Genomic DNA, 14,310 nt, shown 5'->3' with positions numbered 1-14,310 from the left:
TTTGTGAGCTGGTGCTTTGCTGCTTTTCTGCCTGGCCAGCTCCTCCTCTGTCGTCTTCACTGACCACGTCTCAGGATGCCTGCGCCCGGCTCTCTGCTGCTCACTCTCCTTCCTAGAGGGGATGCGGGTCCCCGTGGGCAGGGACTCTCAGGAGCCTGTGCGCGGCACCCCGGCAGGCGTGGATCTGGTAATAAGCCCCTGGGATGCTTTGACATGTCCATAAGCAAATTGCCCCTTTTCTTCAAAAGATGCCCCCTTCCTAGCTGCCCTATTTTTGAAGTCATAAAATAGGTCCTCACTGTTCTTTTTTCTCCGTTGCCCCATGTATTGCCTTGGACAGCGTTTCTCTCAATCGGTGACGATCTGCCCATGTGTTTTGTGTGGGGACTGTTTCTGATGCTCCCCTACACGTTCTCCCCTACACGCTCTTGGCCAGATCGGGCTGTTTATTACTCTGTCCGGTTCCCAGCCTTGTGCTTTTCACATGGTGGGCGGACGATGAATTTTTATTTGGGTAAGTGCACGAACAAAAAAATGCACAGCCTTCCATTTTTATGGTTGTCCCCTGGGCCAGAATCTTGATGCCATCCCAGATTTTCCTCTCTTTTCCATATTCTAGATTTGTCTGTTTACTAAGTCCTTCTAAAACGTAAGCTCCACGAGGACAAGCACCTTTGTCTGTCTTACTCCGTGATATGTCACCAGTGCCTAGAATGTTCCTGCTGCGTAGCTGAGCATTTATTATGTTGTAAAAATGGTTGTGAATATTTTACATGTATTTATCTCATCTTCATGATACCCTGGAAGGGTGGGGTAGGTTCAAATGAGTGTGTGCATTTCACAAGAACTGGGTCACGGAGGTGCTAATTTATGGCACAGCTGCTAGGTGGCGGGGTGGGGGCGTCAGGACTTGAACCCAAGGCTCCTGGGTCCATGCTCTTAACTACTCAGTGCTGTGCTATAATGCCACCAAACGACTCTGTGTTTCCTTTTTGCTTGTCACTGCTCCCAGACATACTTAAAACACTGTGTGGCTCCTGCTGCGGGTGAGGAAGTAGAGGCTGGCTTGAGAGGTTTCAAAGAAACGATGCAGGGTGGGACCTAGTTTGTGACCAGCAGGGACAGGATGGGAACTCGGACTTGTAGCCACGCCTGGCTCTCAGCCCGTGTTCCGTACTGCTTGACCCTCCAGTCTCTGCGTGGCCCTTGGTTTGGGATTCCATGTGAATGTTCCCTGGGGTCCTCAGGTTGTCCTTGCCACGCGGCAGATGTCTGATGCCACTGTGTGTGTTTCTCTCTGTAGACAATGGGGGCAGCCGCACACTGCACTCCAGAACACAGACGACCCCAGCGCCCACCAACAACACGGGCAGCGGACACCCAGAGTATATCGCCTATGCGCTCGTCCCCGTGTTCTTCATCATGGGTCTGTTTGGCGTCCTCATCTGCCACCTGCTTAAGAAGAAGGGCTATCGTTGCACCACAGAAGCCGAGCAAGAGGTGGAAGAGGAAAAGGTTGAAAAGATAGGTAAATACCTGCATCCTTTTTATGGCGATGAGGATGGGGGCGATTTTCTTTCTTTCTTTTTTTTTTTAAGATTTTATTTCTACATAATCGCTTCACCCAATGTGGGGCTCGAACTCACAACCCGGAGATCAAGAGTCACATGCTCTACTGACTGAGCCAGCCAGGTGTCCCCAAAATGATCTGTCTTCATAGTAGGTGGTAGGGTGGTGTGTCTGTATGGATTTCATACTAACCACACCTGGGGCTTGAAACCTGGCCTTCATTTATGAAACACCTACCAGCACATTCCTTGTGGCTTTGGGCAAGTTCCATATGCTCCGAACTTCTGCTATGTGTAGTTTAACTGGAATTTAATCTTAGGTAGTTGAATGCCAATTTAATTTAAATTTTAATTTAAATGAGGACAGTGATGTCCATCTTGTAGGATTATTGTGGAATTTAGAGAGAAGATGCATTTGATGTTTGGCACACGGGGCCACTCAGTAACTATGAATCCTTACTATGATTACCGAGAGAGCTTCTGATAAGAACGATGGGGAATTTAAATAGCTCTCATCGGTTTGGTGGTATTACTTTTGCTGGGGGAGTTCTATCTGAAACCTATGTGACTGGAATTTATATTTATTAAGTAAACAGTTGTGTCAACAGTGCAGTGAAAGTATGGTAAGAAATGGTACCTTAGTATTAATTTGAGGATGTCTTACCTTTTCCTCTTAACATGGAGTTGTTAGGTAGGGTTTGGAAAAAATCCAAGAAATAAAATCCTGTTTTCTTCCTTTGATGTTCTTTTCAACCATCCTTTAGGGATGTTTTCTGACTTGGACTCTGGGGAATAGTAGCTCACCTTCCATATCCCTTTCAGCTCCTCAAAGGGCAGTGTGTGCAGAAGGGGACATTTGGAGTCAGTCACCTTTCAAGAGAGCCAGCGGGTGGAGTGGGGGGAGCTTCTTCCTCCCTTGCCAGCCTGCTGGCCTGTTGGTTTTTCCCACCCCCACTGACCTTTGAGGCAGAGAGAGAGCCCGGTTGCTGGATGAGTCATGGGTAGCTTATGAGCAAACCAAAGCCGAGTGTTTGTCAACAGAAAGCAAGCCCCTCCCCCCCCCCGCCCCCCGCCCCGCCCCAGGCTGGCTTAGCAGTCAGGATTTGCACTGTCGAGCCAAATGCTCATTTTCGTGGAGGAGGAAGCCGACTGTGGATGGAGAAGACACTTTTCCAGGGGCACAAGTAGGATGTTGCACGGCTTGATTCGTTCTCCGTGAACTAGAATCCCTCCCTTTTGCTTCTTCCCTGAAATTACACGGTTTCAGGGTGAAGGTTTGATTTTCCTTCAAAGACTGTCACCTAATACAGTTTCCTAAGGTAAATGGACTTTGTGGGCAAATAACCACAGCCAAAATGTAGGTCATTTGGAAGTGTATTTAAACGAAAGGAGAGTCTTCTAAACATGGATGAATCATGACCCGGTGTGAGAAGGAAATCTGTGCTCTACATTTATATAGTATGTCTGCCGTTGAAAGAAAATCCAAGGAGAATTTTTTCTTTTGATTAACTGTTTTCTTCCCGTGTCCCCTAAGGGTTTAAGGAAATGATGAGCGAGAACTAGAGTAGTAAGGATTGATACACACGCATGGAAGTGAGTGGGTGTTTGGACCGGAGAAGAGGTTGATGGATCATCTGGTGCTTGTAATGTCTGTGCGCCAGAGAAGTCACTCTGGGCCGTGCGTCGGGCAGTTTGGGACTGAAGGAAGAAAGCCTCCACATTTAGGCCATGGCTGAGCTTTCTAGAGACTGTTGAGTGAGGACTCATTGCCTCGACAGAGGTGAACGATCGTAACCCGCTCTCCCCTCTCCCTTCTCTTTCAGAGTTGAACGACAGTGTGAATGAAAACAGCGACACCGTTGGGCAGATTGTCCACTATATCATGAAAAATGAAGGTATGGATGTTTTACTGTTTCAGAACAATTCGGTATTTGTGTTTTATTAAAAATCTGCCTGGAAGAGTCAGAATTTGTGTGAACTCCCCAGTTGATCTTTCTGGTCATCAGCAGCACTTTTTACCTAAGCTCACAAATACATCAGTTTCCAGATTATTCCACCGTAAGAATGTCATCTGAGTGTGTTTTTGAAGTCAGTAGGTGTGAGTGTTGGCAGAAAGCCAGCCCTGGAGGCTCACCTTCTAATCCTGGCCTCACCTCGATTTGGGGCAAGTCACTTTACCTCATGGGGTCTCCGTTTCCTCCTCCGTAAAAGGAGGGTAATAAGTAATATTTACCTCATTGCACTGTTGTGACATCCTCCACGTCAAGGGCTTAGTATAATAGATTTGCCTGTTCTCTGATCTTTTCTGAAGTGTTAAGACTTCTAAAAGGTATAACCTTTGTGAACGGAAGCATTTTTCCCTCTGGAACATACTCTGAACTCTTGTCTTCTGAAAGGGAGGATAAACTGAATCTTGATCAGATAAATACTGGCCGTTAGCTGAGGAGGATACCATTGCAGAGGGGCACAGGGCGAGGCCCTCAGTAGCTACTTGAGTGTATGGGGCTCCTCGCCCGCATCCCAATAGCCTCAGGGCCAGAGCCTCTAAGAGCTGGAGCAGCCGCCAAGTTAGCGAGTGTGGGGCTGAGGTGGGTTACTGACCGTTGCATCAGAAATAAGTAAACCTTGAAAACTTTACAGGGATTCAAGTTCTTCTTTTTTCTTCCAGGATTTTATTTATTTATTAGTGAGAGAGAGTGCATGAGTTGGGGGGAGGGGGCAGAGGGAGAAGCAGGCTCCCTGCTGAGCTGGGAGCTCAATGTGGGGCTCGATCCCAGGACCCTGAGATCATGACCTGAGCCGAAGGCAGACGCTTAACCCACTGAGCCACCCAGGCACCCCGGGGTTGGAGTTCTGACATACAGTTTCCCAGTATGCACTGTTTGCTGTGTGTCAGGCCTGTTCTCAGGGCTTTCTAGGGACTAACCACCTCACGGTTCAGATACTTCCTTCCCATTTTGCCCTTGAGAAACCGAGAGACCCACGAGAGACCCACTGTGCTTAACTGACTTGCCAGCACCACCCGCTGGCAGGGGCAGAGCTGAGATTTGAACTTGCGCATCTGACTCCAAAGGCTTGGCCACTTGCTGTCACCTCCTCTTTCCTTTTCTCAGGAAGGAGGGATGGGAAACGTCTTCCTTTTAAAGTGATAACACGTACAGCTGGGATAGTTGATAAAACTCCTTAAGTATTAACTCACTAATTCTCAGAACCACCTTCTGGAGGTAGGTAGGTCCTTTTAGCATCCCATTTTGCAGATGAGGAAACAGAGGCCCAGAGGTTGTACTCCCGGCGTATGGCAGGGTGGCACCTGCAGCAGGCCCCTTCTCTTCAGGGAGGCACAGGAGAAGCGTTTGACTGTCTGGGACTAGTATGCTGTCCCATATTACATACTAGTCCCAATATATACTAGTCCCATACATACTAGTATGTCCCAGTTACATACTAATATAGAATTTCCTCACCTTCCACACTCATGGGCAAATAGGTCTGTCCTTTCCTATTTTATTTTATTTATTTATTATTATTATTATTATTTTTTAAAGTAGGCTCCATGCCCATTGTGGAGCTCCATGGAGGGCCTGAATTCCTAACCCTGAGATCAAGACCTGAGCTGAGATCAGGAGTCAGATGCTTAACCAACTGAGCCATCCAGGCACCCCTGTCCTTCTCTTTTTTTTTTTTTTTTGATTGGTGGTGGGTATTGTGGAGGGCATGTATTGCATGGGGCACTGGGTGTGGTGCATAAACAGTGAATCTTGGAACACTGAAAAAAAAGATTTTTTAAAATTTATTTGTCAGAGAGGGAGAGAGAGCACAGGCAGAGGGAGTGGCAGGCAGAGGGAGAAAGCAGGCTCCCCACTGCATAAGGAGCCAGATGTAGGGCTCCATCCCAGGGTCCTGGGATCATGACCTGAGCCAAGGGCAGCCACTTACCCAAAGGTGCCACCCAGGTGCCCCTGCCGTTTTCTATTTTAATGCCATCCTTTCTCAGGAAGTAGCCTCTTTGTTTCCTCTGCCTTGATTGGTAGGTCCACTGGAGTAACACCGAAGGCGCTGTTTTTCTTCTCCCTCCTCTGCTCCCCAGTTCTCTCTCCCCCTCCCCCCCGTCCATGCTTTCACTAGTCTACCTGTGACTTGTCCAGCCACCTGTGAGCGTGGGGGCGTGACTCCGATCCTCTCTGTGGCCTTTGGTTCTCCTTGGCCCCTGGGAGACATCTGACCTCACTGGAACCCTTTTCCGGACATGGCTGGTGCCGAAACAACAGCTGGGGAATTAGATCCATACTTGGATACTTGGGTCTCTTCCCAGTTTATAACCTAGCTTTCTAGTTTGCTTTGAGGCTTCAATCCTCTACAGAACAAATGCCTTTTTAAATCCTTTGTCTGCGTCATTAACAGTCTCTGAACTTAGTATCCATTTAGATCTCCTTGTCGGTGTTAATTTCCCATTTTTTTTTAATGGTAAGCACACCCTAGCATAACTTTTCTTTTAAAAATTGAAAAAAAAGAATAAAATGAAATACAACCCAGCCATTACCATTTGCCATGTTTATTTAGGTTTTCTTTGCCTATATTTACATATTTAAAAACAACTGCAATTGTGATTTATGAATAGTCTTCTGCTTTGCATTTTTAATTTGGCTGATGGGGTAATACTTCACCCGTACTCATGGTGACATTGTTTATGGCTTAAATATATCATGTCTCAAATGTTGCAAATCGGGTTAGTTTATATAAATCTCTTGAGGGATAAATTTTTCAGCTGACCCGCATACTGATTATTTTCTTGCTAATCTCAAGGCTCGGATTAGCGACAGTGCTACCCTTAATTTATCTTTTTAAGTAGATTGAATTGAAAAGTGTGTGGGTGGTCATTGGGGTTTTCTTGAGTTCTGTGGGCTTTTGGAGAGTACCTGCAAGCCCATAGCCCAGCCTCTCTGCCAGGCCCTAAACGGTGTCATCCGATGACAATGAAGACTACTGTGGTTACTGTCCAAGTGCCCCTGGTTAGTCACACTGGGCAGAGGGATCCTTTTGTGAAATTCTTACCTTGGGGCTCAGTTTATTTTATGGCAAGGATTCTGTTACAAATTATCATTACCAAGTAGGTCTCCTAAGCTTGCTATCATGATCAAGCTGACGTTCTTGAAGCATTAAACTATTAACCATTTGGGTAGAGACTTGGACATTGAAGGAGTACGAGGGAGAACATCAGAGTCAAATTCATCTACCCGACGGTCAGACGGACCAGGGCTTATGTCCAGGTCTCTCATGCTGGCTGACTGATCAGTTATGCTCTTTAGGGCCTCAGTCTCTATATCTGTAAAATGGGCATGATGACTCTGTCTACTCTTAGAGTTGTCAGGAGAGTCAAACATGATGAGGTGTGTAAAGCTTTCGGCCAGTGGCTTGCACACAGCAGCACTCTGATCTTGGGGATGGCCATAGTTCTTGACTGGGAGATTTGCCTTGATTGCAAAGGAATCTTTTTTTTTTTTTTAATAATTTCATTTTTAAATTTATTTGAGAGAGAGAAGGAGAGTATGCAAGCAGGGGGAGGGACAGAGAGTGAGAGAGACAAACAGACTCCCTGCTGAGCGGGAAGCCCGACTTGGGGCTCCATCTTGGGACCCCGAGATCATGACCTGCACTGAAATTAAAATCAGATGCTTAATGGACTGAGCCACCCAAGCACCCCTCAAGGGAATGTTTGAAGAGAAGAGTGGTGGGAGAGAAAAACAGGACATTCTTCTTGCCTGATTTGACTGCTGCTTTATACCTAGGATCAGGCAGAAATTCAGGACAGAAGAGAGGAAGCATTTTATGAAATTATTACCCTCTAAAAAATTTCTCCTGTTCTCGACAGGTTTTCCTTGCCCTGTAACTGACTGCTCCCATTCTCTGGAAACCCAGGATGGGAAGTCCAGGGGACAGACTGTTGACAAGTGCAGGGAAACACTTGCTTATTATAATTATGAGTAATAATCAGGGAGGAGATAATATTCAATAGAACTTAATCAGATGACTGTACTTTGATAGTAATTTTACAACCAAATTAAAGCATGTGTCTAAGTCCAAATGGTGGGGTTATGTTAGAAAGTTTTCTTAACCCCAGGAAACCACATGACTCCACATACCGAACCTCCTTGGACAGGGAGGGTGTGAGTGATGTTTACATAGAAACTTGAGCCTACACTTAAAGAATTCACTCATAGCAAACAAGGGCCATTTTTAAATTTTTCTAAGAGGTAGGGTGAGGTTCAGGAATACCTGAATATAGAAGAAACAACATGAGTCTATTTAAAAAAACAGTTTTAGGAATGATTTTAATATATTTTAACAATCTTCCCTGACCATTTTCTGATCCCATCTTTCTAAGGGAGGTCATCGTTTTATAGGTGATTAGTTTTCTCTGGCAACTATTTAAGCTTTCGTTTTTAAACAGCTCATTCTTAACAAGTGAGTGCTATTGGCACTGTCTTTATTTTCATACCTTTTTTTGTTGTTTTCCCTTTTTAATGTCTGTAGTCTTGAAGTTTAGTAAATTATGACAGAGAATAAGTGTCAGCTGGCAAATTATTGTGTCTTCCCTAAACCTTTTTTCTAAACAAAAATTAATTTCCTGAATCCCTATTATTAATTAAAGGGGAAAAAGACAGACATGACTAGATTGTAGTTCCATTTGTCTTGTAGAGGTTAGCATGCCTTTGTTGTATGGGAGAAGATTCTGCCAATCCATTTCAAAACTTTCTCAGTAATCACAGGAGCCTTATTTAGGTTAGAACTTGGGTTAGAGAATGTGCTTGGACATTGTCACAGGGAGTCATGAAGGGCAAAGAGACTATTTCTTTTAGAAAAGATGGTATGCTGTATTAATATTTCCTTTTAAAAAACCTATGCCCTTGCAAGGGTTGTGAAGGGGGGAAAATGGTAAGGATCAAACCCTTACTATTTTGTGTGCATATAGTACACAAACAGATATCTATCTGTAGTATTATAATTTTGTAAGAGGGTGATTAGAAAAAAGATGTTGCAAAAGGCTCCTGGGCAGGGCAATAATTATTTAAATTAAAAAACTTAAATTTGGGGGCACCTGGGTGGCTCAGTCAGTTAAGCATCTGGCTTCGGCTCAGGTCATGATCTCAGGGTCCTGGGATCGAGCCCTGCTTAGGGCTCCCTGCTCAGCAGGGAGTCTGCTTCTCCCTCTCTCGCTCTCCCTTCCCTACCTTGTGCTCGCTCGCTCTCTAATAAATAAATAAATAAATAAATAAAATAATTTAAAAAACCCTTAAATTTAATTTTTAAAAAGTCGAGAAGCACTCTGTCAACCTGTAACTGTTAATACCTGAAAGCAGTAGCGTTGAAACTAGAGTTAATTTTCCTCCTCCAAGGATGTCATTTGAGCCGTTAAATGTGAAATGTTGCTGTTGGCTCCCATGGCAAATAGTGATTTTTTATTCTTCCGTCTCTGGAGAATTTGTGGTTCCTCATGAGAGCAGCACTTTAAAAAAAAAATCAATGAAAAGGTTAGGAGTCAGTAATGGCACTTGGCTTTGCCAGTTAAATATCCAAGAGGAGCTGGAACCCTCACTCAGTCTTTCATCCTTGAGAGTGTGACCACTCTGTCAGAGGCAGAAGGAACATGCGTGTCTGTAGGGTCGGAGCGTGGGGTGGGGACCCAAGAAACTTGGATTCAGTTTGCTTTGGTTGACAGCCTACCCCCAACCTAAAATATTGGATTTTTAAAAAATTAACATTGGAAGTCTAATTTAATTCAGTTCATGTTAGGTAACCTCTATGTGTGACCAACTCTTGGAAATTTAAGGTATCTGGCCAGAGTTAAGGTCTTGTATGGTCCTGCAGATGAGCTAAGCTAATGGCCCACCTGGAAAATTAACCCTCTCACATCCCTGATTCTGTGTGGGGTAGACTTGATGATACATGGGAATTCAGAGGTTAAGGACAATCAGCCGGGCTCATGCGGGGTATTAGAATACAGGTCTTTTAAGACCCATGTCTCAGTATTCGATTAGCCAAGTGAGCTGAGTATGGGGGTATAGCACCATGTAAATTTCCCTTTCGTTTCGGAGCGGGAAGAAGAGTAGTTTTCTGTGTCGGAATGATGTGTAGGAAGCTCGGCTCTATGGTAGATCCGCTTTCCTCTCTGTAGATTCTCTGTCACTCATACCAAATTCCTGCGTGGTGAAAGTTACCCACAGATGGTGCCATTTCTAGGGGTTCCCTTGGGAAAAACTTCCCTTCTGCGGGACCCCAGGGCCCTGTGAACTGAAGGACCTCAGATCTTTCCCCAACAGCTTTTCTTCTCTTTATTTTCCTTCTAACAGCTTCTCTGATGTGATAACTCTGATTGCTCATGTGATTCATTCCATTTTAATTCTTTACTTTCTTTTTTCTCCCCCCCTTAGCAAACGTTGATGTTTTAAAGGCAATGGTAGCAGATAACAGCCTGGGAGACCCTGAAAGGTGAGCACATCTCCCCCCATTTAGTGGCACTTTTTTTTTTTTTTTTTTTTGCAGTCACCTGCTGGAGCAGGTTTCCCAGCTTTGGCCTGGTTGACATTTGGGCCAGATAATTCTTAGCTGTGGGCAACTGTCCTGTACACTGTGGGATGTTTATCAGCGTTCCTGGGCCCTGCTCACTAGATGCTAGTGTCCTCTTTCCCCACTCTGTGTGACGACCCAGAATGTCCCTGCGCATTGTCAGTGGTCCCCTGGGGCAAATTCAGCCCTGGCTGAGGACTGCGGTGATGGAGAAACAATAAAGAAGTCGGAGTTGGACTTGGAGTTGGGAACCTTGGTGGAGTCTCCCCTCCGCCATGTATTGGCCACTCTGTGTGGGCAGTTAACTCTCTACCCTGGGCTCAAGTTCCATCATTTACACATGGAGATAACCGTTGTACTCACTTGCTTGGGTTATTATAAGGAACACAAGGGGCTTGGGGCATTGAAAGACCTCCATGAATCGTGATGATGAAGTGAAAATCAGGCTGGGTGGGCTGTTGAGATTATAGTCCCTCCTAATGAATTACTGAGAACTGTATTTCTAGAGAGTTTTTTTTGTGGGTTTTTTTTTTTTTTTCCTTCAGCAAGGAGCATTTATTGAATGCCTGCTCAGTGCTGGGCACAGTGCTAGAGCTGGGCTTTCACAGATCTTGGAGTCCGGAGGGCTTAGGCTGGAGGGATAAGGAGCCTTGGGCATGAAGCCTTATGATGATGGGGAGCATGGCCTGACGATGGGGAGGATGGCCATGCTGCAGGAGCAGCAAACACTCGGTGCTCCCGGGGCTCTGTGGGGCCAGAGGGAAGTCTGTGAAGGTTCACCAAAGTGCCGTCTGAGCCAGACACGTAACAGGCAGAGACTGCTTGGAGGCGGAGAAAGCCCAGGGCACAAACACTGGAGTGTAAAAGTGTGGGGCGGAGAGTTCGGCCTGGGGCCTCCAGAGAGCACGGTGGACAGTACCAAGATGGGCCAGGAAGGCAGGTTGTTCCAAGGGACAGGGCGGGGAGTTTGGACCTTTCCCTGTTTACTCTGCGGGAGGTGCGCCAGGCACATCAGAGATAATCTATAGTGTGTCATACCGGCGTGTTAGGTGTGCCCTTTGTCGAGGTCCCTCCGAAGGCAGGTGGGTCAGGCTAGGGAGCTCTAGCGGTGTGGTTCAGAGGGACACGCAAGCTGGGATTTCTCTCACGTTCCAGTCCTGACCACAGATGCCTCCCTGGTGTTTGGACTGTGTCATCTCCGGGCCTATTGGCCTGAGTTATTTTGGGGCGATGGACAGTGCCTGTCACTGGGTTTTATGGACTTGAGAAATGTTTGTCCAATGGATGTTGTTAAACTTGTGACTTCAGCTTTCCACAGTGTGGTGTTAATTTCACATTTTTTTGGTTTCAGGAAGCTGCCACTCTGTGTTTTTATTTTAGCGATCTAAAGAGCATCCCTAAAGAACACTGGAAAACTTCTGGCTATCTCTGATGTTTGAGACTGTCTCCTCTACCATGCACACTGCTTTTTAAAAAGTGCAAGTGGGCTGGTTTCCGGGAGCAGAAAGGCTGCTTGATGCTGTCATGAGACTTGCGTGTGCCTCTAGGGCTGTTGGCCCGGGCTCAGGGCTCAGGCTCCGCAGGGACATGCCGCCCCACCTCTCCGCCCACCTGTACCACATCAGAGGGCTGATTCCTGGTCAGGCCGGGCCTGTCCTGTTTTAAGGCCTGCTTTTCTAGTGGACCGGAGTGTTGGTATGCCTTTCGAAGGTGGCCAACATCTGACCTATATACGTCTGCTTTTTATATTTTGGATGGTCTAGCTGGATTTTTTTCCTGGCTGTCAAAGAATGCAGTCTCTCTTGTTTTCTGAGGCACTGTGGCATGGTGGTTAAGATCATGGTTTCTAGAATTAGGCTTTCCCAATTTGGATCTCAGATCAATCACTTACTAGCTTCGTGACCTTAGACGAGTTACGTTAATTTCTCATTTTTAAAATGAGGAAATTCGTAATACCAGCCTCATGGGTTTTGAAAACATGAGCAGAATTAACATGTATGAAATGCTCAGAATACGAGTGTTAGCTGTTTTTGTTACTGTTGTCAACACCATCAACATCTCTGGAGTGTCCCTTTTGAGATCTTGACCTAAAAGCTTTCTTCCTTTGATGCAGTAGTCAGCCTGGATCAAATCTCCTAGTTTAAGTCGTTTGGTCGTTCGAGTGGAATTTATGTGTTTTCTCTTCTTCAAGGCACATATGTTCGTGGGATCTGTTTGTTTAGAGACCCCGGCAGATGCTGGGCTGTGGGGGAGAGCTTGCCTCAACTGGTCCTTTTTTTAAGTAACCAATTCTACCTTCCCCTTTCTCCACACCTTAGCCCGGTGACTCCCAGCACTCCTGGGAGCCCGCCTGTGAGCCCCGGGCCCTTGTCACCAGGAGGCACCCCGGGGAAGCACATCTGTGGCCACCATCTGCACACAGTGGGCGGGGCCGTCGAGAGGGACGTGTGTCAGCGGTGTAGGCACAAACGGTGGCACTTCATAAGACCCACCAACAAGTCCAAACAGGGCCACGCGAGGCGTCAAGGAGAGGTCACGGTCCTCTCCGTTGGCAGGTAAGATCCCTGCGGAGGCTTTGGGTTTGTGTGCCATGCTTGCTGGGCTGTGTGGATTTGTGTGTCCCTGTTAAATATAGAGTATGATGTCCTAAGCCTGGCTCGGGTTATAGCTCTGGGCTTTTTCCACATCTTCTGCTCCGAGTTCTACATTTTTCCAGCAGCAGAAGAACCCTGAGAGGCGGCTATGCTAGAACATATGTCAGGTGTATTAATTAAGGTAAAAAAAATTAATAACTTGAGGTATTAGTGTTCTCCGGGAAACAGAGCTAATAGATGTATATAAATATGTATACGAGGAGATTTATTATAGAAGTTGGCTTGCGTGATTATGGAAGCCAGAGGTCCCCACAAACAGCTGTCTGCAAGCTGGAGACCCAGGAATGCTGCCGGTGTCGCCAGCCCCATTCTGAAGGCCCAAGAACCAGGAGGCCGACGTTCGAGGGCAGGGAAAGAGACAACCAAATTCTTCCGTCCTGGGCCTTCCTGTCTGCTCTGTCTCTTAAGGGATTTGATGATAGCCACCCTGCTTGGTCAGGGCAGTCTTCTTTACTCAGTCTTTGGACTAAGAGCTGATGAAGCTGTCCTGGAAATGGCTCACAGACGCACCCAGAAATAAAGCAGTGCCCGCTCTCTGGCGGTCTGTTTATCTGGTCAGGTCGACCCGCGATGCTCGCCGGCGCCCTGGTTCTAACAGATAAAGGCCAAACCTCACACAGAAGTTTGTGTTGTGCTTGTGTGGACCGACACACCAGTGGGCGGCTCTTGGAGTAGCTGCCCAGGCGCTCTCCATCTTGTGGCTCTGCCACATCTGCCGGCAGAAGGAGAAGGAACAAGGAAGACTGTTCCTACGAGGTTTGATGGGAGAGGCCTGGAAGGGGCACATTTCATCTTCGAACCCAGGCTGCTGTCTAGACCTCACTTGCCTACATGGATTCCTGCAACTACTTTCTCTTCTGTCACGTTACCTGTGTCCTGTGCACCTGTCCCCAGTCCTCGACTGCCATGGTCTTGGGGCCTCTCTGTGGTGTGGAGCGCTCGCACTTCCAGGGGTGCATCCATTGGACGGTGTGGAAAACATTGGTGCAGGGGGATCTTCTGCAGGGTCTGCTGCAATCCGGAGTCCCAGGCAGGAACCAGCTGGCAAAGGCGACGTTTGAGAAGGCAGCGGGAGGTTGTGGTTACGAGTGCGTGTGCTGGAGCTGGGCGCTGGGAGCAGATTGGCTCTTCTTTCTCTACGAACATGCTCTGGGGAGAGTGGTCTGAACTCATCGCATCTCCCTCGTTCGCATGCTGGCACGACTGCTGCTACTCGCTCGAGTAGTTCTGTGCCTCAGTTTCCCCTTCCTAACACGAGGAGGATGTAACACTCACCTCACTGGGTTGCTGGGAAGATTAAGTCAGTTGACTCACGGGAAGGTCTTAGGCCAGTTTCTGGCACTCACTGTGCCCTCTGCTGTTGGCTAGTATTATTATTATGATTATTATATGATTATTATTATGATTTTGATCTGATTGAGGTTTAGCCTCTGTCACACAAGCAACAAGGAGAAGAGTGCAGGGCTGTTTCCCACTTAGAGCAGAAGCCTACAACTCATGACCACACTGTTTTATTAAGAGGC

General features: G+C 46.7%; 1 protein-coding gene across 2 annotated transcripts in view; it reads left to right on the top strand.

Moving 5' to 3' along the window:
- RELL1 (RELT like 1) overlaps positions 1 to 14,310 on the top strand; it is a 61,795-nt gene that overhangs the window by 29,454 nt on the left and 18,031 nt on the right. For both annotated transcript variants that reach the window (XM_080797306.1, XM_080797307.1), the window contains exons 2-5: positions 1,304 to 1,528; positions 3,392 to 3,463; positions 9,998 to 10,055; positions 12,452 to 12,688. In XM_080797306.1, the coding sequence (XP_080653432.1) occupies positions 1,304 to 1,528; positions 3,392 to 3,463; positions 9,998 to 10,055; positions 12,452 to 12,688 (592 nt within the window). The remainder of the gene's footprint in view (positions 1 to 1,303; positions 1,529 to 3,391; positions 3,464 to 9,997; positions 10,056 to 12,451; positions 12,689 to 14,310) is intronic.

Source organism: Martes martes, assembly GCF_963455335.1.
Source record: "Martes martes genome assembly, chromosome: 2".
Lineage (NCBI taxonomy): Eukaryota > Metazoa > Chordata > Mammalia > Carnivora > Mustelidae > Martes > Martes martes.
Note: the sequence above shows the minus strand (reverse complement) of the source record. Positions and strands in the feature narration are given on the sequence as shown.